Source organism: Quercus lobata, chromosome 1 (genome assembly GCF_001633185.2).
Source record: "Quercus lobata isolate SW786 chromosome 1, ValleyOak3.0 Primary Assembly, whole genome shotgun sequence".
Classification (NCBI taxonomy): Eukaryota; Viridiplantae; Streptophyta; class Magnoliopsida; order Fagales; family Fagaceae; genus Quercus; species Quercus lobata.
The window spans coordinates 41,873,869-41,894,361 of record NC_044904.1 but is presented as its reverse complement, the minus strand read 5'-3'; the positions used below and the strand labels follow the sequence as shown (position 1 = coordinate 41,894,361).

The following is a 20,493-nucleotide window of genomic DNA, read 5'->3' as shown; positions in this document are numbered from 1 at the left end:
GACGAGGTCATTACATATGGTATCAGAGCCATGCCCTAGCCAGAAGTGTGGGTCTCACACGTGAGGACACGCGTGCTCATAAGGGGAGTGGATTATAGTGACCCAAAAGGAGGGGTCTTGCATTCCATGGAATCCCACATCGCCTAGGAAAGCACATGAGAATGTGTTTATAAAGAATGACCTCCCTTTAATGTGTAGAGGTATTTTCCCCCACTGCTATGTGCTTTGAGAGCTTTGAGGGAGAACAAAATCGTGAGGGGTATGGGCCCCAAAGCGGACAATATCTACACTGTTGGGGCAGGGTCGTTACACATGGTCTTTGTATTCTTCCCTAGTGTTCTTCCCTATAATCAATCTCCAACAAAAAACAAACCCTAAACCCAAATCCTAACCAAACCCCAAACCCATATCCCCAGTAAAGCAAACCTTAGCCTTCAAACCCATAAATTTTCTTGGCAAACAAACACAAAAAAACCCATTGAAAAAAAAAAAAAAAAAAAAAAAAAACACCACCGAATCAAAGAACATGAAGATCAAACCCAAGCAAGAGAATAGAAACTCAGCAAAGCACCCAACTCATTCACTCCGAAACCAAACCATAATCAAAGAGGCTGAGATCGGCTTGATTTGGGTTAAAGAGATGCTGTGATCGGTTGCTAGCGGCGGTATGGTTGGCAACAGCACGACGCAGGGCCAATGACAGTAGAGCTCGATTGTACGCAGTGGTTGTTGTTGTCGTTGTTGTTGTACGCAACCATTTTTCCTCATCTTCTCTAGAATCTTCTTTCTCTTTCTCTCACCATCTCTCCTCCAACCCGAGCCTCCATGGCCAACCATAGTCATCCTGGTTCTCTCTCCTTGATCTGAACATACTCAGATCTATCCCCTTTCTCTATCTTCAATCTAGATTGTTAGATTGGGTTTTTGCCATTTGGGTTTGCTTGGGTCTGTAAATTTGGATTAAGGCGTGTAAGGACTTGGGGTTTGTTGAAGGTATTTTGAATCAGGCCTTTGTGTTTGTAATGGGAATGTGAAAGAATGACAGAATAATTGTTGAATGTCTTTGTGTTTTGTAAATCTGTGGGCATGTCTTTGTGTTTGTAAATCTGACTTATTTTTATGGGTTTTGTTGCTAAGGAAATACAAGAAAAGAGAAAAAAAATATATTGATTTTTTAAATTTCTGGGCAAGGTTTGCTGGGAAGAAAATGACGAACATGATTAATGGGGAAGAACACATGTTCTAGATTCTTCATGTTCTTCCCAAAAAAAGAGAAACAAAATTAATTTAATTATTTTCTTTTCTTTTTTAAAAAATAAGAAGGTTAGAAATTTTATTATTATTTTATCTGATGTGGCTTTTTTAATAATATCTTAATTCCACTGTTAGTTGTCTAAGATGTTTCTGTCTGTTGACTGATGGAAAGGACGAAAATAACACGCGTTAATTGATTTAGGGACTAAAAGTGATAAAATGAAAATATAGGGACTAAAATGAAAAAAAGCCAAAATGTAAGGACTAAGAGTGCGTTTACGTCTTTTTTTTTTTTTGCTTGTTGGATCATGCTCCAATTAGAAAGAGGATATTAAAAGCCACAATTTGTATATCCCACAATTGTCTGATGAAATGACAATAATTCTATATCCCATTAGAAGAATTTTTTTTTTTTATAATTTTAATCAAATGAATAAAAGTGTAAGGAAAAAATAATTACAAGAAGTTGTAATAGTATTTTCTTTTGTTTGGAGTCTTTGGACTGTCAAAAGAGTCAGTAGCCTTCATTTTTTTTTTTTTTAATAAATTACTTTACTACGAAAAAACAAAAAGAAGGTCCATTTAATAAATTTGCAACATAATCCCCTGTAACATAAAATGAGCATAAATTTCAAGGGTATGGCTTTACAATTTAGGATAAACATTTTTCATAACCTTTTTTCTTTTTCCTGTATAATAAAGTAATAAGTTGGGATTGATTTCTAGTAAGAAAAAAAAATTGTCATCATTTAAGGTGGGTCCATCACGGATTACACTTTTATTAAATTCCAATCAAATAGTCACATTAAGGCTTGTGAAAAAACTATTAAAAAAATGTGTTTTTTTTTTTTTTTGTTTTAAACGGGAAATTATCTGATACTCTCGTCGTAGCTTTTTTTTTAAGAAACAAAAACTCTACACCAATAAAAATAAATAACCTAATATTAAAATTAATTTTTTTTACATGACCATTAGAACTTGTCATTTTATTTTATTTTTCAGGTTATTTGTTTTATTGGTGTGCAGTACAAAGTTACAGATTCAAATTTATATTAGTCTCTTTATAGTTTATACATGCTCTTTGTTTAAATTTTTTGAAATAAAATGAACGAAATGAAATAAAAATAAAATTTTAAAAATCACTTCCTAAACAATTTAATATAGCACACACATTGGTTAATATATACAGGATGAGATCACCTCTCATTGAAACCTCCATTTCCCTTTAATTTTTTTATATAAATGTAAGATATGTGACATTTAAAAATCAAATAAATGACATGTGAATAAAAATTAGAGGGAATTGAAAATTTCAATTAGAGGGGATCTACATATAAGCACAAAATGAAGGAGATTAATGGATAATAATTTTAAATGGTTAAGAGTATTAGGAGAAGTTAAAGACAATTAAGAAACATATACAATTAAGGGGTTGTGAGATATGTAGTGGAGTCATAGTAAATTTAAATTACCAAAAATACAATTAAGGGAAACATGTAAAATTAAGTGTTTGTGAAACATGTACAAAAGTCTTGTAGTTAGGATTCAAATTGCCCCTTCCCCAATTGTTGTGAGTTGTGACAATTGAATTATAAAAAAATGGATAAATTGAAATTGGTACAATTACTAATATGTCATCCTTATTATTTTAGAAGACTTTTTAATTATTTACTAGGGCTAGTTTTGACAAAACAAAAACTAGACACCAAAGAATCACATTCTTATGAAATATAGATTAGATGATAATATTGTTTTGTGGATTCCAGTTAACTTAACAGGTAAAGTTTTTTATGGTTGAATAAAAAATCTGGGATTCAATCCTGCCTACACCAAAAACCAATTGATTTCTTAGTCTAATATTAAAAAGTTATTATTAAGAGTAAATTGAAACTCTTTAAAAAAATAATAATAATAATCCCGTTCTATATAATAATAAAAATTGGTGTCATAAATTACACAATGTGGGCCTTTTTAATTTCTTCCCTTTTTTGACCATAACATGTGTCGCATAGGTTGTGGTCCTTGTGGCACAACTGGTGGGTGGAGTTCATTGCAAGGCAAGAATAGCCCAGCACTCTTGCAAAATGGGCTTCCCGCACTTCTACAGCTACCAAACACTCCTTCAAACTAGTGTGCCCAAGGCCCACACTAGTGAACCTTCACCTCTCAATAATACTATTATAATGCCTGATAGACTAGGGTTTGAAGATTCCAATTCGAGTGATTCTCAATTGCCACAACTTTTTTTTGCCATAACTCTATCACAACTCGGACATTGCAGACTTTGAGTGTTTGTTGCATCAAAGTTGTGGTTAAAAATTTTATGATCCTAGAATTTTTCTCTTAGATTGACATTATTAATTATGTATAATTCATTGAATAAAGTGAAGAGCAATTCGACACAATTTTAATGAGAACCTATATATAACCAGATTACAAAACTTTCATGGTAAAAAGTAACAGCTAAACGACAAGTAACACTAACAACAACTATACTCAGTCACAGTGCCTAATTTCATTATTAGCAAAAGTTTTAGCACAAATGTATATTAGTTTTTTATTTATTTATTATTATTCTATATCTATATTAGTTGTAACATCTTTTTCTTTTTCTTTTCTAAGAAACTTTATTTTTTTTAATCTAAAACAATCCTTAAAAAATAGACACAACCCCCAAAACAGTATCAAATAGTCTTCACCTCACAAGTAAGCATTTCATAGAAAAACAATTCAACCAACCATCTAAGACTGCACTAGATTTTCCCAAAATAAAAAATAAAAAAACACTACACTAAACACATAAATCAAACATAAGCATATAGCTTGGAGGATAACTAATCATCACCAAATAACAAAAAGGATTATCAGATACCAGCAAGTTACATAGGTAGAACATCAAGTGAGGAAAAAACAGGAAATAAGTCTTTCAAGTTCAAGGTATAATGAAATAACTAGACAAATTTTTCATGTTCCAAGAAATATTTATTTATGGCTTTTTTGAGAACAAGCCCAGGAAGGTCATATCTTCATACAATAACCAGTAGCCTAAATTGAAGCCAAGTATATTTTATCGACAATAATACCAAGAAAGCTAGAAAGTTGAAGGGAAATTGTTCATAGCTTCCTACTCATTACCCCATCTTCTCAATTAGACCATATAATAGTCATATTTTGAGCAAACCCATTTATTTTATTCCTTAGTAGCCAGAATTTATTCCATCTGTTTAGCTTCATAACTCGTAAGTACTGTACTACACATAAATTGAGTGTAAGCTTATAGCTTGGACAATTCAAAAATATATTATCAAATAACAAAACAAAAAAAACAAAAAAACATTACATAATAGCAAGTTACATAGGTATGTAGAAGGTCAAGACAGGAAAAAAGGGAAATCAGTTCTTCAAATTCGAAGTATAATGAAATAGGAATTAGTGGCTTCTCTGGACGTAAAAGCTCAAGAAAGGTTCTAATCAAAAACCAATTCAAAATGTTTTGACCCTCTGGGTAGCTTTAATAACTGTTCATGAACCTTCTTCTGGTTCTGCTGTGAACAAGATATGACTAATTCTTCCAAGACCACTGCATTCTTGAGCAAAATCTTTACAGCAGATAGCTCCTTCTCGTCTCCCTCATAATCATAGACTTCGATGCAATTGAGCTGTGACAAGAAACATGGAGGCACTGGATCCAGTATTCTATCATTTCTTTCATAATCTGAGGACAGGCTGATCCCCTAAATTATCATTACAAAGTGAATGTTTAAACCATCATGGGAAATCAGAAAAATAATATAGAACACATACAGGATAATAAACAATGTAGTGCTGGTGAAGTTACCTCACTAAATACCATTGTCTTAAGACGGGGAGATTTTTGCAATATCTTCAACAGTGCTACACTGTCGAGATTAACTGACCATTCTTCCAATGCCAAATACTCCAAATTATTGAAGATAGGCAAATGAGGTAGGAGTTCTACAACTTCTACTGCATATGTTAAAACCTATGAACAACAATGCATCATAATTAAGAGACTTTCTGTGGCAAGAATATAAGAAGGCAATTGCAATTATAAAAGCGTGCAAATATGGATGCTTGATTAATGAATATGAGATAAGCAACAAGAAGATTAAAAACATTAAACTTAAGTAATTTAATTTCCAATCATTTACTGATGTAGGTATTTGGCTCAGGTTGTAAGATATTGGATGAGGTCAGGAATGATAGGTCATTCATTTAGCATATGGATCCATATAACTGTAGTTCAAATTGTCAGAAAAGCTGTTTCTGTTATATAGCTTTACCAGACTAGGAAATACCTATCTTACTCTTTTGTATATATTGTCAAATTTATCAACAGAGAACTGCTAATACTTTAACAGCCTTTTTCCAATAGATATTGGATGAGGTCAGGAATGATAGGTCATTCATTTAGCATATGGATCCATATAACTGTAGTTCAAATTGTCAGAAAAGCTGTTTCTGTTATATAGCTTTACCAGACTAGGAAATACCTATCTTACTCTTTTGTATATATTGTCAAATGTATCAACAGAGAACTGCTAATACTTTAACAGCCTTTTTCCAATAGTTGTCTAAGACATTTATATCAGAGCCATTAGAGTCAATTGCTCACCATTCTTCTTGATGACCAGCTTAACCCTTGTTAATGGCTACCACTACTTCATCTTCCACACCCCAGTATCCCTACCTGTAAACTTTGAACATTGGGAACTATGTATCCCTTAGCCACATTTATTCTTTTCCTCTATTATATTTTATCTAAAGTCATTCTTACTATTACTTAATGGACATGCTTTTTTTTTTTATTCCTTTCACTAATGTTATTTTTGGTCAAACTCTACCTTTTTTCATTCTTTCAACTTGGATCAACTTACTTTTTTAAACTGGTGCATTAGTCACTCTCCTCTAAAAATGACCAAACCATTTCAAGCCACTCTCACTCATCTTTTCATCAATAAGAGCTACCCTTATCTTAAAGTGGATTTGCTCATTTCGAATCTTATCTTTTCATGTATTTTTACTTATTCATCTTAACATTCTCATTTCACTACACTTATTTTGTGAATATGTTGCAACTTAACAGCCCAACATTTCATTTGCTACCATAGAGAATAACTGGTTCAGTAGCAATCTTATAAAAATTTCCTTTTAACTTAATTCTATGATCGTACAATACTCCTAATACACTTCTCCACTTACCCTACTCTTATCCGATGATTCACATTCTCTTCAATCTCCCCATCTTTATGAATTGTTGATCCAAGATATAGTATGAATTGTTGATCCAAGATATAGAAAGTTGTCACTCTTTAGTATCTCTTCACCATCAATTCTTGCCGCTCCTTCGTTTCTATTTCACTTTTACTAAACTTACATTCCATATACTCTGTTTTAGTGCTACTTAATTAAAAGCCTTTAGATTATAGAGCGTCTCGCCAAATTTGTAACTTGGCATTAACTCTATTTCTAGTTTAATCCACTAAAAACTATATCATCTGCAAAAAATATAGATGAAGGGACTTTCCCTTGGATCAATTTAGTTAGTTCATCTATCACTAGTGCAAAGAGATAATGCCATGTTAGAAAGGCAAATAAAAACTAAAAATTCTCATCCTTCATCTAATTTGCTTGACCATCAATTTTATTGATCTAAAATTCCAACTCAACTCAAAATATACATGTAATAAATTTATAGTTGACCTATTTTCAAATTTTGGAAATTCCATTATAAATATGGATTGCCTTGTAATGTGTTATAAATCAAGTGAATGAAAGATATAGCCATTTGACTTTTGATGTGGTGGATGTAGCTCTTAATGACTGCACCATTATAATCTCTTTTGTTCTTCCTTTCTGAATTTCTCTTTTATGTTCAATAATATTCCAAGTTTTAAAAGGTACATTGAACTTTTATATGGGATTTTGGCTTAGATACCAACAAAGGCAGCGGCTTTTAAGCAAAAGTTAAGAAAAAAAATTGATTACTATATGATGAAATGTTTGTTCAAGTGTTAAACATAGTGTTTAAACTTAGGTAAGTTTTATTCGCATATAATTAATTGTTCAGGACTCGGGGGTCAAGACTCATTATGTGATAAAATTTCCTCATCCATAAGAATATTCTTCAAACATGTATCATGAGATTCAAAACTCAACAAACATGAAAGCACAAAATGCTATTCTGACATTAGCTTCAACCTTTAATCAGTTACCTTTTCCGATTTAATGTAAATGATACATAATTATGCAAGCAATGCAAAGGAGGAATTAAACACTTGATACGGTTAAAAATAAAATAAAAAATAAAGTAAACAAAACAATAAACAAGCTTATAAAGAGAGAAGAAAGCCTACCTCAACAGCACAGTTTGAAAGTTTTAGTTTTTTTACACTAGAGAACCCTGTAAGAAGCATATACATGTGGTGGGCAATTTGTCTTTTTCTCTCATTATACCAACTAGCAAGAACTGATGCCTCTACAAGTGAGGGTGAGTTGTGTACATGGTATTCATTGTAGAATTCACCAACATAATGAAAGTAATTGAGGCTAACTCCAGAAATCATGACCTGACAACCATTTTCATCATTCTGATTTTCCCTATCTTCAATTATACGAATTGAAAGAAGCTTTGGAGCAGAAATACTCACAACCTTAAGATTCACCCAGTAGCAATTCTGTAAATCCAACTCCTCAAGGACTGGCAGCCCAGAAAAAAGCTTCTCGGTTGAGTGCTCTTTCGTAATGTAACATAGCTAAAATTTAAGGCCTTGAGATTTGTGAAGCAAATTGTAGAAGGAAGTTTGAGGATACAAGGCATTTCAAGTTCTAACTCTGTCAGTGTCATACAAGTAAACAAGCTATGAGGCAATGAAAATGGTTTTCTGAAATTGCAAAGGCTAATATACAGCCGTTGAACATTACGCCTTACTGCAGCAGAGATCCACGCACTTACATGAGATGCATCACGTAGCACATCACAATAGAGAGTGAATGTTTTTATATCAGAAGAGTCGCGAAGAAGAAGCACTCTTTCCACAAAATTCATGAAATGCTTTCTCTTAGCCAGCTCCGACCCATTAAAATGAAGATTGGGAATGGAGGTCCAGAGGTATTCCCACCTCTTGCAAAGTACGCTAGTTCTAATAGCATCTTTTGTTGGAAGTAGGGATAGGATGTATCGAAGAATCTCCTCCGGTAAATTATGTAAGCATTTGATGTTCCTGTCAACAACGTCTAGTTCTTCATTTAGCTTCTGCTTTTTGGATTGTTGAGTAAGACCGCTTCCATCCATAGTTTGAACAATTCCTTTAATATACAAAATGCTTTATCAGATACAAGACCCAGAAACAGCTGCTATATTAAGAACATAGTGAGATGCAAAATAGCTAAAAACATAAGTTTTTCATAAGCTACTTCATAAACATATGGCAGACCCTAACTAATCTATCGAGAATCCATAGCCAACCCCAAAATTTTGGATTTTGTTTTTATAGCTATAAACATGAGCTATTCCAACAAGTATAGCTTTTTGGAATCTTGACTAGACTGACCTATCATTATACAAAATCACCACCATTAAATATTTTTTAAAAAAAAATTTCCCTACTGGGTCTTGTTTACATTTCTAAGATTATTACCAAAATCAAGAAAAGAACAGAAATTCCAAAACCATGTATTTTTTTGGGTCTTGTTTACACTAGTATATAAAGAAGGTAAAGAAATGGGTAGATAATGAAAGCAATCTTATAAAAATTTCCTTTTAACTTAATTCTATGACCATACAATACTCTTGATACACTTCTCCACTTACCCTGCTCTTATCCCATGATTCACATCCTCTTCAATCTCCCCATCTTTTTGAATTGTTGATCCAAGATATAGAAAGTTGTCACTCTTTAGTATCTCTTCACCATCAATTCTTGCCGCTCCTTCGTTTCTATTTCACTTTTACTAAACTTACATTCCATGTACTGTGTTTTAGTGCTACTTAATTAAAAGCCTTTAGATTATAGAACGTCTCGCCAAATTTCTAAATTGGCATTAATTCCATTTCTAGTTTAATCCACTAAAAACTATATCATTTGCAAAAAAATATAGATGAAGGGACTTTCCCTTGGATCAATTTAGTTAGTTCATCTATCACTAGTGCAAAGAGATAATGCCATGTTAGAAAGGCAAATAAAAACTAAAAATTCTCATCATTCATCTAATTTGCTTGACCATCAATTTTATTGATCTAAAATTCCAACTCAACTCAAAATATACATGTAATAAATGTATAGTTGAAGTATTTTCAAAATTTTGAAATTCCATTATAAATATGGATTGCCTTGTAATGTGTTGTAAATCAAGTGAATGAAAGATATAGCCATTTGACTTTCAATGTTGTTGACGTAGGTCTTAATGACTGCATCATTATAATCTCTTGTTCTTCCTTTCTGAATTTCTCTTTTATGTTCAATAATATTCCAAGTTTTAAAAGGTATATTGAACTTTTATATGGGATTCTGGCTTAGATACTAACAAAGGCAGTGGCTTGTAAGCAGAAGTTAAGAAAAAAATTGATTACTATATGATGAAATGTTTGTTCAAGTGTTAAACATAGTGTTTAAACTTAGGTAAGTTTTATTTGCATATAATTAATTGTTCAGGACTCAGGGGCCAAGACTCATTATGTGATAAAATTTCCTCATCCATAAGAATATGCTTCAAACATGCATCACAAGATTCAAAACACAACAAACATGAAAGCACAAAATGCTATTCTGACATTAGCTTCAACCTTTAATCAGTTACCTTTTCCAGTTTAATGTAAATGATACATAATTATGCAAGCAATGCAAAGGAGGAATTAAACACTTGATACAGTTAAAAAATAAAAATAAAAAAACAAAAAGAAAAACAATAAACAAGCTTATAAAGAGAGAAGAAAGCATACCTCAACAGCACAGAATACAAGTGTTAGTTCTTTTACACTAGAGAACCCTGTAACAAGCATATACATGCGGTGGGAAATTTGTTTTTTTCTCTCATAATACCAACTAGCAAGAACTGATGCCTCTCCAAGTGAGGGTGAGTTGTGTACATGGAATTCATTGTAGAATTCACCAACATAACAAAAGTAATTGAGGCTAACTCCAGAAATCATGACCTGACAACCATTTTCATCATTCTGATTTTCCCTATCTTCAACTATACGAATTGAAAGAAGCTTTGGAGCAGAAATACTCACAACCTTAAGATTCACCCAGTAGCAATTATTTAATTCCAACTCCTCAAGGACTGGCAGCCCAGAAAAAAGCTTCTCGGTTGAGTGCTCTTTCGTAAATGTAACAAACCCAAAATTTAAGGTCTTGAGATTTGTGAAGCAAATTGTAGGAGGAAGTTTGAGGATACAAGGCATTTCAAGTTCTAACTCTGTCAGTGTCATACAAGTAAACAAGCTATGAGGCAATGAAAATGGTTTTCTGAAATTGCAAAGGCTAATATACAGCCGTTGAACATTACGCCTTACTGCAGCAGAGATCCACGCACTTACATGAGATGCATCACGTAGCACATGACAAGAGAGAGTGAATGTTTTTATATCAGACGAGTCGCGAAGAAGAAGCACTCTTTCCACAAAATTCATGAAATGCTTTCTCTTAGCCAGCTCCAACCCTTTAAAATCAAGATTGGGAATGGAGGTCCAAAGGTATTCCCACCTCTTGCAAAGTACGCTAGTTCTAATAGCATCTTTTGTTGGAAGTAAGGATAGGATGTATCGAAGAATCTCCTCCGGCAAATTATGTAAGTATTTGATGTTCCTGTCAACAACGTCCCGTTCATCGTTTAGCTTCTGCTTTTTGGGTTGTTGAGTAAGACCACTTTCATCCATAGTTTGAACAATTCCTTTAATATAATATAAATACAATATTAAGAACATAGTGAGATACAAATAGTCAGCCAAAAATATAAGTTTTTTATAAGTTATTTTACAAACATATGGCCGACCTTAACTAATCTGTTGAGAATCCATAGTCAAACCCAAAATTTTGGGACTAAGGCTTTGTTTGTTGTTGTTGTAGCTATGAACATGAAACATTCCAGAAAGTATAATGTTTACATTTCTAACATTATTACCCCATTAAATTTTCCATTACTACCCCCATTGACTAGACAGACCTATACAAAATCACCCCATTAAACTTTCCATTTTTTTTCCCTACAGGGTCTTGTTTACATTTCTAACATTATTACCAAAATCAAGAAAAGAACAGATATACCAAAAAAAAACCCATGTATTTTGATTGTAACAATTTGTTTATGTTTTGGCCAAATTTGGATCAATTGAAAACTTCAATGCACTAAGAACACAAGATAAACACTGAACAAGAAGTATAATAATAGTATATAAAGATGGTAAAGAAATGGGTAGATAATTACCGTTTGTGCCACTGGCAGGAACCAAAACGACGTCGGTGGAGTGGAGTGGCGTTTCAGTGTTTGATGTGAGAAGAAAAGAAAGCAGAGAGGGTTTTTGGTTTGGTGGGAAACAAGGTAAAGAATTCCCTCCAAATTGACGGTGAAATGGGTTTTTAAAACGACAGCGTTTTGGGGATAAGATGTGATGGACCTGGGCTTGTCAAAATTGGCTGACAATTCAGGCCTACTTGGATTTTATTCACTCAACTTTTTTTTTTTTTGAGAAAATATTCACTCAACTAAAGGATGATTCAGTTGTTGTCTTTTTTTTTTTTTTTTTTTGGCTGAATAATATATATATATATATTTTTTTTTTTTTTTTAATAAGTAAATAGTGAGAGAAGTGGAAGAAGAGTTCAAACCACAAATATGAGGTACTTTAAAGGATGTTATTATTGTTGGGCTATCACATATATGCATTTTGTTAAGGCAAAATTAGAAACAGTCCAAACAAAAAATAAATGCAACATGATCTAGCTTAAATTATCATCAATAATAACTTATTGGGGAGGAAAAAAAAATATTTTTTAAGGATATTGGGGGGAATTAATTATCCTATATAGTTATCTAGCATGTGGTGAATGACTTTTTAGAGATGCTATTTATGATTGCATGGAGTATGTGGCATAATCGAAACATGGGAGCTCACAACAATCTGCGAATCTGGTAGTGCAGAGAGCTCAGGTGTTGCTGGATAAATTTCAAATAGCAAATCACTCTATTTCCTAGCCAAAGGAAGACATGCAAGAAATTTGGGCAGTTCCAATTGCACCTAGCTACAAGGTGAATGTGGATGGGGCGGTTTTTAGTCAATCTTGCCAAGCTGGGGTGAGTGTTGTGATCCGAGACTATGAAGGAGAGGTAATAGCAAGCAAACAAATTCACCGACCGCTGGGACCCTTGGAGATTGAAGCAAAAGCTATGGAGGTTGGGGTTTCGTTTGCTTGGGATGTGGGTATAAGGGAAGTGATCTTTGAATGTGACTCCAAAATTGTATCTGATACTCTTTTGGGGTGATGTACACCACCTATAATTATCTCAAATATCTTGGCCAGGGTATCTCTTAAGTTTCAGGATTTTCGATTAGCTCAAGTATCTCATGTTAGGCATCAAGGCAATAGGCCAGCTCATATATTGGCAAAGCATGCCAAAGATATAGTCAATAGTGATAATTTTATAACATGAATAGAAGAAAGTCCATCGCTGATTGAGTCAGCTATTGCTCATGATGTATTGAATTTATCTTCGTTTTAATAAAATTACAAGTTTCTTATCAAAAAAAACTTATATGCTTGTCTCTCACAATATGTGGGTTCTACATGTGTATATACCCAAATTGCCAAATTGCCTAACCAAGAAGATCCCTAGCTGCACAGACAAAGACAATGTTGCCTAAATGGTCACTGCATTCTCAGCAAGCCTAAAACTCTAGCGTCAATATTCAACATAAAGCAGTAATAGAAAGAAGAATTTTAAAGAATCGATTTATAGGGATTCCCATATCACATAGATCTCACTACATGTGCATCGAGGCTACTTATTGTTACTATAATAGTGTGCCCTCTCAAATGGGCGTTCATTTGTCATATATTCATGCTAATAACCAGTAGCCTAAATTGAAACCAAATATATTTTATCACCAATAATACAAAGAAACCTAGAAAGTCAAAAGGAAATTGTTCATAACTTCCTACTCATTACCCCATCTTCTCAATTAGACCATATGATAGTCGTATTTTCTTCCTTTTAGTAGCTAGAATTTATTCCATCTGTTTTAGCTTCATAACTAGTAGGTACTGTACTACACATATATTGAGCGTAAGCTTATAGATTGGACAATTCAAAACTATATTATCAATTAACAAACAAGATCATTACATAATAGCAAGTTACATGGGTACATAGAAGGTCAAGACAGGAAAAAAGGGAATTTAGTTTTTGAAGTTCGAAGTATAATGAAATAGGAATTAATGGCTTTTCTGGAGGTAAAAGCTCAAGAAAGGTACAAATCAAAAACCAATTCACAATGTTTTGACCCTCTGCGTAGCTTCAATAACTGTTCGTGAACCTTCTTCAGATTCTCTAAGTCCTCTACAAAATGATGTGAACAAGTTATGACCATTTTGTCCAAGGCCACTGCATTCTTGAGCAAAATCTTTACAGCAGATAGCTCCTTCTCGTCTCCCTCATAATTACAAACTTTAATGCAATTGAGCTGTGACAAGAAACATGGCGGCACTGGATCCAGTATTCTATCATTCCTTTCACAATCTAAGGATAGATTGATCTCCTAAATTATCATTACAAAGTGAATGTTTTAAGCATCACGGTAAATCAGAATAATAACATAGAACACATACATGATAATAAACAATGTAGTGCTAGTGAAGTTACCCCATAAAACTCCATTGTCTTAAGACACGGAGATTTTTGCAATATCTTCAACAGTGCTACACTGTCAAGATTAACCAGCGATTCATCGAATGCCAAATACTCCAAGTTTTTGAAGATAGGCATATGAGGTAGGAGTTCTGCAACTTCTACTGCATATGTTAAAGCCTATGAACAGCAATGCATTATAATTAAGAGACTTTCTGTGGCAAGAATACAAGAAGATAACTGCATTTATAACAGCATGCAAATATGGATGCTTGATTAATGAATATGAGATAAGCAACAAGAAGAAAAAATTAGAATTAAACAAGAACTTAAGTAATTTTCAATCATGTACTGATGTAGGTATTTGGCTCAAAGTGGTAAGGATTGGATGAGGTCAGGATAAGTCGTTCATTGAGTGTATGAATAAGTTAGATAAGAATAAGGATGAGCATGAAGTTACTATATAACTATAGTTCAAATTGTCAGGAAAACTGTTTCTGTTCTACAGCTTTACCAGACTAGGAAATACTTTACTCTTTTGTATATATTGTCAAATGTATCAACAGAGAACGATTAATATTTTAAGAGCCCTTTTCCAATAGTTGTCTAAGACTAAGACGTTCATGATATCAGAGCCATTAGAGTCAATTGGTCACAATTCTTCTTGATAACCAGCTTCGCCCTTATTAATGGCTACCACTCCTTCATCTTCCACACCCCAGTATCCTTACCTGTCGACTTTGAATATTGGGAACCATTTATCCCTTAAGCTGACTCAAACAAATTTAAAACAGCAACAACAAAGCCTTAGACCTAAAATTTAGGAGTTAGCAATGGACCCTTAACAAATTAGTTAGGATCGGCTACATGTATTCTTTTCTTCCATTCTGTTTATCTAAAGTCATACTCTTTGTTACTTCCTTAATTGATATATCATTTTTTATTACTTCTACTAGTGTAATTTTTTATCATACTTTACCTTTTTTTCATTCCCTCAACTTAGATCACCTAATCTTTTCTTACTAGTGCATTAGTCTCTCTCCTCTCAAAAGAATCAAACCATCTCAAGTGACCCTCCTTTATCTTTTCATCAACTAGGGTATACCTATTTTTAAGCGGATTTTCTCATTTTAAATCTTATTTTTCTGTGCATTTCCACTCTTATTTCAACTACTCTTATTTTATAAATATGTTGCTTCTTAACAGCCCAACATTTGGTACCATAGAGCATAGATAGTCATACAACAGTCTTCTAAAATTTTCTCTTAAACTTAATAGGTATTTCTTTTTTTGATAAATAACGGAATTGTATTAAAAGAGAAAAACAAGGTACACCGGGAGTGTACATGAAAAACAATAAGGTATGAAAGAGGAGAGATTTAAGATCTGAAATAGACCGTTCTTTCCCTTAAAAACATCTTGAGTTCCGTTTTCTCCAAATACACCATAGGACACAATGAGGAACAGCCCTCCATAAATCAATGCTCTAATGCCCACCAAAGAAACCTTGCCAACTCAAAAATAAGTCAAAAACACTATACGGCATAACCCAAAGGAGACCAAAAAGGGTCCACACCATAGACCATAACTCATAGGCAATAGGACAATGAAGAAGAAGATGATTCACCGATTCCCCACTCTTTTTACACATATAGCACCAATCAATAACTGCAACACCCTTATACCATAAGTTCTCAAGAGTCAAAATCTTACCTAAAGTGGTGGTCCAAGAGAAGAAAGCAACCCTAGGAGGGATCTTTGAACGCCACACAAATTTCCAAGGGAAAGAAGTTACAAAAGTAGAGGAAAGGGAGACATAGAACTCACTCACTTTAAAATACTTATTCCCTAAAAGGTATTCTATGATCACACAATACTCTTGATGTGCTTCTCCACTTCATCCATTCTGTTTTTATCCTGTGATTCACATCATCTTCAATTTCTCCATCTTTATTAATTATTAGTCCAAGATATTGAAAGTTGTCACTCTTTAGTGTTTCTTGAGCATCAAGTTCAGTTTCTACTTTTACAAAACTTACATTCCATGTACTATGTTTTAGTCCTTCTTAATCGAAAGTCTTTAGATTCTAAAGCGTCCAATTTTCTAACTTGGAATTAACTCTATTTCTAGTTTCATTCATTAAAATTATATCATCTGCAAAAAGTATAGACCAAGAGACTTCCTCTTGGATTGATTTAGTGAGTTCATCATGTAGAGTCATCATCGACTCTAGAGCATTAGGCCTAAAATTTTCCAATGTTTTGCATGTGTGACAATAGGTGAACAGTTCAAGACAAAGAAGTGCTCCTTTCTTGACTTTTCTTTTACCATTTTTTCTACTTTTTTAACTAGTTAGGCAAGGGAATTTAGGATGTTGTTTCCTTGCTTGTCTCCTTAGTATGGTAGTTGTTCTCTATATAAGGCTAGCTACGGATTGTATCAATTCATCCAAAAAGTCAGTAGTATTCAAGAAGAAGTGATATAGCTATCCAAGAATAAGTAGTGAGATAGCAAATAAGTGTAAGGAGAAGAGCAGTGAGTGAAAAAGTGAGGAGTACTGGTGCATGTAGCAAAGTGTGTGTAATGTTATAAGCATCAATAAAACTTCTTTTTATTGATAACTCCTTTGTGTATTCTATTTGAGTGTGGTGAGATTTATCACAAAGTATTTGATAAGATATTTTCTTTTTTAATGTTAAATTTATTTTGCTAAGACTTTCACAACTGCAAATCTCTACACATCCATCACCAGTGCAAAGAGATAATGCCACATTAGAAAGACAAATAAAAACTAAAAATTCTAATCATTCATCTAATTTGCTAGACCAAAAATCAAATGATTAAATAATTTAATCGCAAAATGAAAAACTTATTTGGAATTAAAGGGAAAATGAGATCATTTTAATTTAGAAAGAAATTATTTGAAAGTATTGACACCTTCTACACATTGAAGATAAAATTAAGGAATCGATTGTCACGAGCCTAAGAGTAAATCAATGAATTGGTGAAATCAATTATATTGATATGAAATTCAACTTCAAAATATACACGAAATTGATAGTTGACTTATTTTCAAATTATGTAAATCTCATTATAAATATGGGTTCCCTTAAGACTTATTATCAACACAGTGAATAAAAGAAGTCACCATTAGTCTTTTGGTGTTGTGGACGTAGGCCTTAGTGACCAAAAAATGTTAATCTCTCTCTCTCTTTTTTTTTTTTTTTTCGTTATATTTTCTTTATATTAATACTTCAAATTAGTTCATACCAAAATTCACCTTTATTGACTAATTTTCTTGTACTCCCAAAAAAAAGTTTTATTTTTTTATTTTTTATATATAATTCCATAGCTAGGGGAGGAAGGATTGAACCCTAGACGTCTCTGTTGGAAACACTAAAAAGTGTCAGCCAATTGAGCTACTAGGCTCTTGACAAAAAAAGTACAATAATTTCATAAGACAGCTCCAAGCTTTGGATTCAATTTCTGCAAGTTGTGTATTTCATCAAAGATTAATACAAAACTTGAGGGGTTATTGGAAAGTATCACTTTCTACCAAGTGAAGATGAAATCAAATGATTGATTGTAGGGGTAAATCAAGGGGTTGGGGAAATCAATCATATTGATCTGAAATTCCAACTCAACTCAATAGATGTAATAAATTAATAGTTGACCAAGTTTCAAATTCCATTATAAATATGGATTGCCTTGTAATGTGCTATAAATCAAGTGAATGAAAGATAGTCATTTGACTTTTGATGTTGTAAATGTAGGTCATAATGACTGAACCATGTTAATCTCTTTTGTTCTTCCTTTCTTAATTTCTCTTTATGTTCAATAATATTCCAAAGTATTGACAGGAATATTGAATTTTTAAATGGGATTTTGGCTTAGATATACCCACAAAGGCAGTGGCTTGTAAGCAAAAGTTAAAACAGTTTTGAATATTATATAAAGAAATATTTTTGTTAAGTGTTAAAAAAAGTGTTTCGAGCTTGGGTAAGTCACTGCATATAATTAATTGGTCAGGATTCAAGACTCATTATGCGTGGTAAAATTTCCTCGTATGTAAGAATATTCTTCAAACATGTGTCACAAGACTCAGAACTCAACAAACATGAAAGCCCAAAATGCTATTCTGACATTAGCTTCAACCTTTAGTCGGTTACCTTTTTCCAATTTGATATAAATGATACATATTTGTGCAAGCAATTCATAAAGTTAAAAATAAAAAATAAAATAAAACAAAATCAAAAAAGACAACCTTATAAAGAGAGAAGAAAGCATACCTTAAGAGCACAGTCTGCAAGTATTAGTTCTTTTACTCTATAGAACCCTGTAAGAAGAATATACATGCGCTGGGCAACTTGCCTTTGTCTCTGAAGAGACCAACCAACAACAATTGTTGCATTTACAAGTGAGGATGAGTTGTATACACGGTATTCATTGTAGAATTCACCCAAATAATAAAATATATTGAGACTAACTCCAGAAATCATGACCTGACAACCCTTTTCATCATTCTGATTTTCTGTGTCTTCGGTTATGCCAATATAAAGAAGTTTTGGAGCAGAAATACTCACAACCTTAATATTCACCCAGTTGCAATACTCTAATTCCAACTCCTCAAGGACTGGCAGTCCAGAAAAAAGCTTCTGGGTTAAGTACTCATTGGAAAATGTAACATATCTAATAATTAAGCTCTTGAGATTTGTGAAACAAACTGTAGGAGGAAGTTTAGGGATACCATATATTTCAAGCTCTAGCTCTGTCAATGTCACACATTTAAACAAGCAATGAGGTAATGAAAGTGGTTCTTCAAAGTGGTAAAGGCTAAGATACAACTTTCGAACATTACACCTTACTGCAGTGTAGATCCACGCACTAACATGAGATGCATCATTTAGCACTTGACAAGAGAGACTGAATCTTTTTATATCAGTTGAGTCGCGAAGAAGAAGCACTCTTTCCACATAATTCATGAATAGTATTCTCTTATCATGATCCATTCCACCAAAAAAATCAAGATTGGGAATGGACGTCCATAGGTATTCCCACCTCTTACAAAGTATGCTAGTTCTAATAGCATCTCTTGTTGGAAGTAAGGATAGGATGTATCGAAGAATCTCCTCCGGTAAATTATGTAAGCATTTGATGTTCCTGTCAACAATGTCTAGTTCTTCATTTAGCTTCTGCTTTTTGGGTTGTTGAGTAAGACCACTTTCATCCATAGTTTGAACAATTCCTAATATAAAAAAAATAAATAAATAAATAAATAAAAGCTTTATCAGATACTATATTAAGAACATAGTGAGATACAAATAGTCAGCTAAAAATATAAGTTTTTTATAAATTACTTCACAAACGTATGGCCGACCCTAACTAATCTGTCAAGAATTCATAGTCGACCCCAAAATTTTGGGACTAAGACTTTGTTTGTTGTTATAACTATAAATAAATATAAGCTATTCCAACAAGTATAAAGTTTTGGAATCTTGACTAAACTGACCTATCACTACACAAAATCACCACCATCAAATTTTCCATTTCTTTTTCCCTACTGGGTCTTGTTTACTTTTCTAACATTACCAAAATCAAGATAAGAATAGATATTCCAAAACCATGTATTTTGAATGTAACAGTGTTTTTTTATTTTTTGGCCAAATTTGGATCAATTGAAAACTTCCATGCACTAAGCTCGCAAGACAATCGCTACCGCTGAACAAGAACTATATAAAGATGATAGAAAGTAATGGGTAGATAATTACCGTTTGTGCCACTGGCAGGAATCAAAACGACGGAGCTTTGGTGGGTGGACTGGCTTTTCAGTGTCTGATGTGAGAAAAAGAAACCAGAGAGACTTATCAAAAAAAAAAAACCAGAGAGGGTTTGTGTTTGGTGTGAAACAAAGTAAAGAATTTAGAATTCCCTCCAAAATTGTGAATTTTTTTTTTCGGCGTTAAACCGGCAGCGTTTGGGGGAAGATATGATGGACCTGGGCTTGTTAAAGTTGGCTGATAATTCAGGCCCACTTGGATTTTTTTCACTCAAGGGTGATTCAATTGTATTAGCCTAAGCTAATTCCAACTCAGTTTCATTGCCCAATTCTCCAAAAGAGTTTGGCTTATCTTCCGCACTTTTTTCATTGGATATTTTCTTTTGTTTTAAATATACAATAACAAATAGTAGTGGGTTTTAATTTCTACCTATTAGTGGAAATGTATGATGAATGTGCCCCTTGGTGCAAACCCTGAGAGGCCATGAGCATGACCTTGGCACCACTCATGATCTCCAATGCTCTCAATGTCATCGTATCGACCAAAACCTTCCCTATCCACAAAGATACAAGTTTCATTCTAGAGAGAGAAAGC

General features: G+C 33.2%; 2 protein-coding genes across 2 annotated transcripts; both read right to left on the bottom strand.

The window, feature by feature from the left end:
• Positions 1–4,636: 4,636 nt before the first annotated feature.
• LOC115954131 (F-box/FBD/LRR-repeat protein At5g56420-like) lies at positions 4,637–11,155 on the bottom strand. The gene is made up of 3 exons (XM_031072037.1): positions 10,217–11,155; positions 5,093–5,257; positions 4,637–4,988 (listed from the first exon to the last, which is right to left on the bottom strand). Exons 1-3 carry the CDS (start codon positions 11,153–11,155, stop codon positions 4,722–4,724), a joined length of 1,371 nt encoding a protein of 456 aa, XP_030927897.1. The 3' UTR covers positions 4,637–4,721.
• A 2,580-nt stretch (positions 11,156–13,735) lies between these two features.
• On the bottom strand, positions 13,736–19,353 carry LOC115954123 (F-box/FBD/LRR-repeat protein At5g56420-like). The gene is made up of 3 exons (XM_031072025.1): positions 18,412–19,353; positions 14,137–14,301; positions 13,736–14,032 (listed from the first exon to the last, which is right to left on the bottom strand). The coding sequence occupies exons 1-3, from the start codon at positions 19,351–19,353 to the stop codon at positions 13,736–13,738; spliced, it is 1,404 nt and encodes a 467-aa protein (XP_030927885.1).
• Positions 19,354–20,493: the final 1,140 nt, after the last annotated feature.